Here is a 7,955-nt window from a genome sequence, read left to right as displayed (position 1 = left end):
ATCAACACTTATATGAATGGAAAAAAAATATGCAAAGGGGAATGTCCATATTCAGAAAGGCGCTGAATAAAATAACATTTTTCTTTGTCTTAATTTTGATGTGTGTGTGTGTGTGTGTGTGTGTGTGTGTGGGGGGGGGGGTCTGTGTGTGGGTCTGCGTGTGAGTGCTGAGTGAGGGGAGCTCTGCCTTGTTAGGCTTATTCTGTCACTGTCAGACAGAATTCCCAGGGCACTAACTCAAGTCATGAGAGGACAAGATAACAGCTGAGTAGCCAAGAAACACGGCCACCAGTGTGCTGGAGAAGAACACAAAAACAGCCCCAGCAGCTGAGAAAGAGCAAATGTGAACCGCTCCCCTGCTGTCCCCCTTAAACTGTTTAACTGTGTGAGTCTCTGTGTGTGTGTGTATGTGTGTGAGAGAGAAAGACAGAGAGAAAGACAGTTAATAATTCTTTTCAGGTCATATTTTGCTGCCACAGTGTGTATACGGTGACCCCACTGTGGCTGAGTGGTCGACCTGGGAACAAGACATCTTACATTATACTGTGCTCTTCCTTGCGTGCCACGTTAGAGTGTGTGTCGGTGTGTGTGTTTACCTATTTTGGGCATGTCATGGTGCGTCAGACCCTCTGCACTTGACGGATCCACACACTGAGGTAGTGAAAGGGATCACTGTGTGCCTGTGTCCCAGCGCCTTAGGTGCCTCGCCACATTCTTCCCATGTTAGCTATAAATACACATAAACACCCCCCCTCCCTCTGAGACATGGCCTATTTAATTTAAACTGAAAATTCACCTAAATGCATCTTCTTGTATTCAAAGAGGTCTTGGCGACTTTAAGTCTTCAGTATGAATTTTTGTGATTTGTAGGAGAGAGGTTAGCTGGTTTCAACCAAACATGTTTATTTTCCTTACAACAGGGGTGTGTGTTATAATAAATGCAAATATAAAGTTACTTATGCTGAGTATAAACACACAACTCCACAACATGAGAGTCCTTCATCACAACATGCACACAGGTTTTCACTCACATACACAAACACACAATCTCAAAAGTCAAAGCTGGCGACTGAATGCCCCTCCTCACATGAACAAAACAAAGGCTGTTTAGGAGTCAGAGTTCAGAGTTCGTACCGAATATCGTTAACTTTCTCCCATTCGCTGGCTCATTCTGTCAGATCTTTCATGGAATCCAAACATGTCAACTCTCCCATTGTGAAGGGTGTTCCAGAACTTGGTTCTCTCACTATAATCCTTCATATTCCCCCCTGCATTGTAGCAAGAGTCAAACAAGTCTATGATTTAGGAGTCGAAGGAGTCAAAGGAGAAATAAACACAAATAGAGTCACTCTTAGGGTTATCTCCTCTCCTTGTTTCCTTTCCTCAAGGATGACTTTAGTTCAGGTATGAAAGTCCGGTGTCAAACGCTTCGGGTGAGACTTGAGAGGGTAGACCTTTAGACACTGTTGAGCAGGATAATGGGGGCAGGGCTGGAGGTGGTCAGTTCTGGGGTCACCGTCTCGGTGTAGGGGTCAATTTCGGGGTCGTTCCCAGAGTCCTCTATGCTGGGTTGGGTCAGAGTGAGTTTGCTGAGACCAGACTCTAACTTATCCTCTGCTCCCTCTGCTCTGTCGCCTACAAAACACACACACACACCAAAAGACATGTTAAAGTGGGCCGGAGGATGTCCTTCTTTTAAAAAGCACACAAAAGTTTAAATGGAAAGGTATTATTTCTGAGAATAGGTCAATTACAATTAAAACCACATTATTCTGCACACGCACACATGGACACTGGCACGCACCTCTCTCCTGATCGCAGTCTGGGGAGGAGGCTCCGCTGCATTGGCTCCGAGTGCCCAGGAGAGGAGAGGCCTGCCCAGAACCACACAGCGAGTCTGGGTCACCAGAACCACAGGCCCTGGGGAGCTCCAGAGTACTAGGACAGGAGGAGGAGAGGAGGGGGGGTGTGGGGGAGGTGGAGAGGGAGGGGCAGGGAGCGGTGTAAGAGGAGGAGGGGTACGGGCAGGCCAGGTCCATAGAGGTGGACAGGTGTGAGGAGGAGGACAGAGGGTGGCAGGACAAGGAGGGGGGTACGTCTCGGGGGGACGAGGTGGAGTGTGTGTTAACGTCATCCTCCGAGCCAGCACTCTGGTTTGCTTCGTCATCAAAGGTCACAGATGCCACTGAAATGCACACACAAGTGGGCGTATTAAAAACACATGCAATCACACGGACACACACACACACACTGAAAGGCGATATGTTCTTGGTGTTATGCAATTCAACCATCTGACTTACTGGATAGACCGTCTGACTCCATCTTGAAGTTGGCAATGTCATCATTCAGCCCCCCTTCCTCCGCCCCAACACCCATCCCTCTGGCTCCCATGGAGACGGAGCGTCGCCGGGCATGGATCTCTTCTGAGATAGTTTCTAGGTTACGCAGTGCAGTGCGGTATTCGCCCTTAGCGGCTGCCAACTTGGCCTGTCGCTCGTCCACAAGGCGCTTCAGTTGCTAAGAGTAGAGACAGAGAGCGAGACAGAGAGATATGGAAGACATGCATTCAAATCTAAACACAAATTCTCATATACACAGCGATAGTTTAGAGATAGGACTGCACTGTTGGTAACTTGGTAAATACCTCAAGTTGCAGGTAATATTTTGCCTTCAATTCAAAGTACGGCCTGTATGAGGAGCAAGAGAGCAAAAAGAGGGAGAGAGGAAGGGAGGGAGGGAGGAGACCAGGGTGGGGAATTGAGTCAACGGTTCTGGCAGGGCACCATTCCAATTACTATAGCAACCCTCTGGAAAAATAACACTCCTCAACGTGCTGTTACAATCCATCAGGCCCCGAAAGGAAGCACACACACACACAGACACACTAACTTACCAACCTCCCCAACATCTGGAATATATCCGAGATCATGAATGTATAAACATACAGGCTCACATCCAGCTGCAAGAAAAAGAACCATGGAAGCCCTGTACACACACACACACACACACACACACACACACAGAAACACACCTCGACTTGTTGATAGTGCGTTTCAGTTTCTTCTCCAGTTGTCTCATGTGACTGATACAGGTGTTGTAATTGGCTGCCGTCTGCTTGTGTTCCGCTTCACAGCGAGTCCTCGTCTGCTCCGCATCCATCACCTGCAGCAGCCAATCAGGTTCCAGAAAGACAAGTCTTCATACAAGAGTGACTTCTTGAGGCCTACATGTACATCACCCACATACATCCTCTCCAACTGACACACGTCCAACTGCTAACACTCATCACAACACAAATCCCCACCAACCCTTCGCTTGCAATTGATAGTCCTCATCGCTGCAGTTCCCGACATACCCTCTTGGTGGCGTGGTTGAGCATCTCCTGCCAGGCGGAGTCAAACTGCCGGCTATCCTCCTCCAGGAGCCTCTCCTCTGCCAGGGCGATGGTCTCCTTGGCGGCCCGCAAGATCTCCACCGCCCGCTGGAACTCCTGGGTGGCCCTCTGAGCCTCCACTTGAGCCTGGGGAAAGGGGAGATGGTTTGGTCATAATGCTAGGCGAAGGTGGGAACCATCCACCTGGGCCAGAATATCTGAGTAGGAGGGTTGTGGGTAGACTTGGTCAAGTCAATTGTTGACTGCTATGAATCTTACAAAGACATTTTGTGTGTGTGTGTTTGCAGGGATCTAGCGCTGCTTTCAAACAAAGCCAACGTGCTTTGAAATATTAATACCTGGAGGCACTAACAGCCTCCCATGTACACACACACACACACACACACACACACACACACACACGCACACACACACACACACACACTGGGAGATTTATCCTAGTAGCTGAGCATCTTTTCAGTTCAGCAATCCTCTGATCTGTGAGCCTTAGAATGCAGAACATGAGAACCGAACTTCTCCAGAGAACATAGAACATTTACTGTCTATGTTCTACTTTTCTGCAACTGAGACCCCAGAAAAGCAGTGGGGAGGGTGACAGAGTGAAAAGACAGCGAGAAATGGATGGAGAGATTGAAATCCATGGTGCTCTTGCTCATTGGAATCTGTGTGACAAAGTAAGATAAGCTGAAGCCTCCTCTCACCGACACACACAAATGCACACACTCTCCTCCCCAACCTGTCTCCTCTGACCTACTTCCCATGCCTTAACGACAAGCAGAGCAGATGATGCAGATTTTATGATAAAAACCCCCACACAGAGACACACACACACACAGGGATTAAGACTCGGCTTTTTAAGGTACGGGAGTGTGACTCCTGGTGTTCATCCTTGAATGGGAAACCTGTCCAATCACACAGAGGTTGTCACACCGACAGAGCCTGCCCTTGTCTTGTTGGGTGAGTGTGTGTGTGTCCAGGATACGCGTGCATTTTGGACGCTACAATAAAAGTGGGTCAAAGATTCAGTAGGTTAAGTGAGATCCTGTATTACTCTGCTTTTACACTCGTTCACACACACACACACACACACACGCACGCACACACACACACACACACACAGAGATGGAGGTGGATTAAGTGATTTGTTATTGGCATCACATACACAGCTCTTTGAGCTCCGCTCATAGACGCTACAGTGTATCCATTGTTGTATAATAATCATTTTGATGACATCCTACATGCTGCATTGTAACCAGGCTAAGCAGACAAAGAGGGGTTTTATTGTCAAACACCCGAAAATGCAGTTCACTTGTGACACATATCAGGCTCATTCATACGCTCCCACCGAAAAGGGAATTCTTACTCAGTGTAGGAGTGCGTGTGTGTGTGTGTCACCAGACTAGAACTGGAGAAAAAAAGAGAGAAGTGCAAGCAGAGAAGAGTCATATAGAGTTCCAGATAAAGATCCATGAAGATTAGTATCCAGTATTTACACACACACACCGACACACCGACACACACACGCAGACACCCTATGGTTGGCCAATGGTTCCGAACCCTGCCCCACTCAGAGAGACTCTTGACAAGGGAGGGTGGGGATGGAGAAAGAGAACCTCTGTGCCTGTTGACATACCTGACAAAGGGTTATAATACTGACAAAGGGTTATAATACTGACAAAGAGGCTACAAGAAGACAGAAGTGCACATTCCTGAAACCCCCCCACTGGAATGTCAGAGGAGTTCTTTGGGGGGGTGACAGCGGTGATTAGTTGGGGATTCCCCAATTGTATTTCATTGGGTGGGGGTTGACATTATTTTGTCTGTGGGTGTGTGTTCGTGTGCATGTGTGTGTGTGTGTCTCTCTCTCTCTTTGTGTGTGTGTGTCTGTGCTTAGAGGGAAGGCTGAACAGTTCTTGGTTACAGACTATAAAGGGGTCATGTGTGAAATATTCAGTTCATTTTTGATCCCCGACCAAACATTCAGCCAGTTTCTAACCATGGCCTTGGGATAGGGGCTGTGTAGCCTCTTTATGACTCACATTCTCTTTACCCGCTGGTCCCCTTTCTCAACCCCTCTCTTTCACACACACACATAGACCACTTTACACACACAGACACACACACGCACACAGTGACCTGAATGCCAGCTATTTTACATGAGCCAACATGAGGACGAGCCCCCGAAAGAGGATTTGACACCCTGACCAATCAGATTGCAACAAGGACATAGGTGTGGCAGGGTTAAGGGTAGGGATAGGGCGACAGAATATGACCTACTGATCTATTGGTTGGCTGGGAAAACCATGTCATCTGTCAGGGGTTGTGTTGAGGGGACATTCTATCACAGCACAAATGAAGAATCTATGGCAGGTTAAAGTAAGTCTATGGGAGTTAGTCAATTTAAGTCTAAGGGAGTTAGTCAAAGTAGGTCTTTGGGAGTTAGTCAATGTAAGCCTATGGGAGTTAGTCAATGTGGGGATGCCTGGTCTAACTAGCACCTCCTATTTAAATACATGAGTCAGAGCAGCAGGACAAGGATATACCCTCATCCACTTATCATGTGTGTGTACTTGTGTGTGTGATCAGGCTGGATTAGTGAGTGAAGGTATGGCAGGGTTAGAAATAGACACAACGTGACTACTTCCCCCCGAAGCATAGACAAGTTCTCCACCGCTCCTCAGCGTCAAGTCTCTCACCCCTTTCACACTTGTGTGTGTGAGTGTGTGTGTGTACCTGTCTGGCCACTCTTCGGGCCTCCCAGTATGGTTTGGATTCGTCCACTGCACGCCCAATCCTCTTCACCTGCTCATCCAGCTTCACAGTGGCTTCAACAAGCACTGCACGGAACCGCTGACGAACTTCCTACACACACAGAGAGATCAACACAATGATTTGATGGATTTGATCATTACTGTCTTATGAGACAGCAGACCTCAGCCATAAAACACAAAGTTCTTGGATAGCTTACAAGAATTCTGATTTGTGTAACACTGTGTGTCTTTGTGTCTGTGTGTGTGTGTGTGTGTGTTATATAAGACTTGTTTTCACAGCAGCCAGCCCAGTCTCACAGTCAGACAATCTCAACTCTGATTTTGAGAAGTGTTATAAATTAGGCTTTGTGCTTTCCTCCACAGAATTGTCAGCTCACTCTGTGTAAAGCTAATCTATTTAACGAGACACACACACGCTCCTGCACAGACACATGGGGCCCTTACCAGACAGGTTTTTTAATGCCTCACCTACACAACCCCTTATGCAGGCTAGTTTATAGGAAAATATTGTTTAGAACATGAGTGTTACTATGATGAAATTCACTGGAGCTTCCTGTGACATCATGACACTTTGTTTTCTATTGATGCAGGGAAGTCTGACAGAGCAGGCATACAGGGAAAAGGGAATGTTGTTTGAGTTCAAAATCAATTGAGTTGCTACAATTGTATTTGCTTAGTCCCAAAACACTACACACACACACAAACATACACACAATTATATACACAACAAACAGGAACACCCACACCCTGGACTAGAAAAGCATGAACCTTTCTTTACAGTAAACATCCTCACCTTACGTCTATCTCTGTGACCCTCCTCTGTCCCCAAACCACCCATGTTCTGACAAACACCATATCTCTGTGCGCCTGTTGTTTCAAGCCTCTCCTGTTGCCTGGAGAGGCGTGTGTGGAGGAGAGCACAGTTGTAATGAGAAGCAGAAGAGGCCAAGCTAAGGGAAGACACAGAGGACCAGGCCTGGAATGTTCTGTTTTCCATGGACTGCAGCCTGACCGCCTTGGCCTCTTCATAGGAAATAGAGCCGAGTCGTATTACTGTACGACCGCCTCTTTGTCTATCTCAACTGCGGTCTCCACGTCTGGATTTGAGGGAACCACTCACTCAAATGTTAAGCTTCTTTGCCAGAAGATTGTGGAATAGATGCATTGAGATAAAGGTGTAGGGGATTATTGCTTGACTTCATGTTAATTCCATGTTCTTGACTTTTGTATGCATGTTGAGGGCTATTGCTCTGAAGCGCAAGTGCTCTGAGGCTTCTGATAGGCTACTTTCTGATACGCACACTTTCTCCCCCCCCCCCCTCCCACACGCACACACAAGCGCATACACACACAGATATGTACATTTGTTGCATTTGATATTTTCTACATTTGATATTGAAAACTCTTATGTTTACCATATGCACCTTCCTGCCATAGGAAATTCATTTTTGGTGCAAACTTACTTGGCAAATAAAGCTTATTCTGATTATGATTATGATTATAGGCGTACCTCCAACTCACTCTCCCAGCGGTTGATGTCATCTGTAGACTGGTTCAGCTTCTCCAGTTCTCCCTGTTTACATAAAAAGAAGGGGCGGGGAGGGAGAAAGAGGGGGAGGAAGAGCGATGAGAAAGTAGAGGAAAACAGAGAGAGGTCAAGGAGTGGACAGCAGAAAAGTAAGATAGGAGCCAAGCCTAAAGAACATCTGGAACTTATTAAGTCAAGGCATCGTTTTTCAGAGGCTTGCTGTAATTCACAAACTCAAATACAAATACACTGCAGATCTGAA

The 7,955-nt window shown here is 47.0% G+C and overlaps 1 protein-coding gene across 1 annotated transcript in view; it reads right to left on the bottom strand.

The window, feature by feature from the left end:
* Positions 1–879: 879 nt before the first annotated feature.
* sh3bp5a (SH3-domain binding protein 5a (BTK-associated)) overlaps positions 880–7,955 on the bottom strand; it is a 7,509-nt gene continuing 433 nt past the window's right edge. Inside the window, exons 2-9 of the mRNA XM_047019929.1 lie at positions 7,676–7,738; positions 6,128–6,256; positions 3,356–3,520; positions 3,032–3,162; positions 2,645–2,687; positions 2,301–2,517; positions 1,805–2,185; positions 880–1,635 (exon numbers count right to left, since the gene is read on the bottom strand). Coding sequence (XP_046875885.1) covers positions 1,457–1,635; positions 1,805–2,185; positions 2,301–2,517; positions 2,645–2,687; positions 3,032–3,162; positions 3,356–3,520; positions 6,128–6,256; positions 7,676–7,738 — 1,308 coding nt within the window. The 3' untranslated portion in view covers positions 880–1,456. The remainder of the gene's footprint in view (positions 1,636–1,804; positions 2,186–2,300; positions 2,518–2,644; positions 2,688–3,031; positions 3,163–3,355; positions 3,521–6,127; positions 6,257–7,675; positions 7,739–7,955) is intronic.

The sequence above is a fragment of the Hypomesus transpacificus genome, chromosome 4, assembly GCF_021917145.1.
Source record: "Hypomesus transpacificus isolate Combined female chromosome 4, fHypTra1, whole genome shotgun sequence".
NCBI classification, from domain to species: domain Eukaryota; kingdom Metazoa; phylum Chordata; class Actinopteri; order Osmeriformes; family Osmeridae; genus Hypomesus; species Hypomesus transpacificus.
The sequence above is the reverse complement of the archived record's forward strand: the minus strand, read 5'-3'. Positions and strand labels throughout refer to the sequence as shown.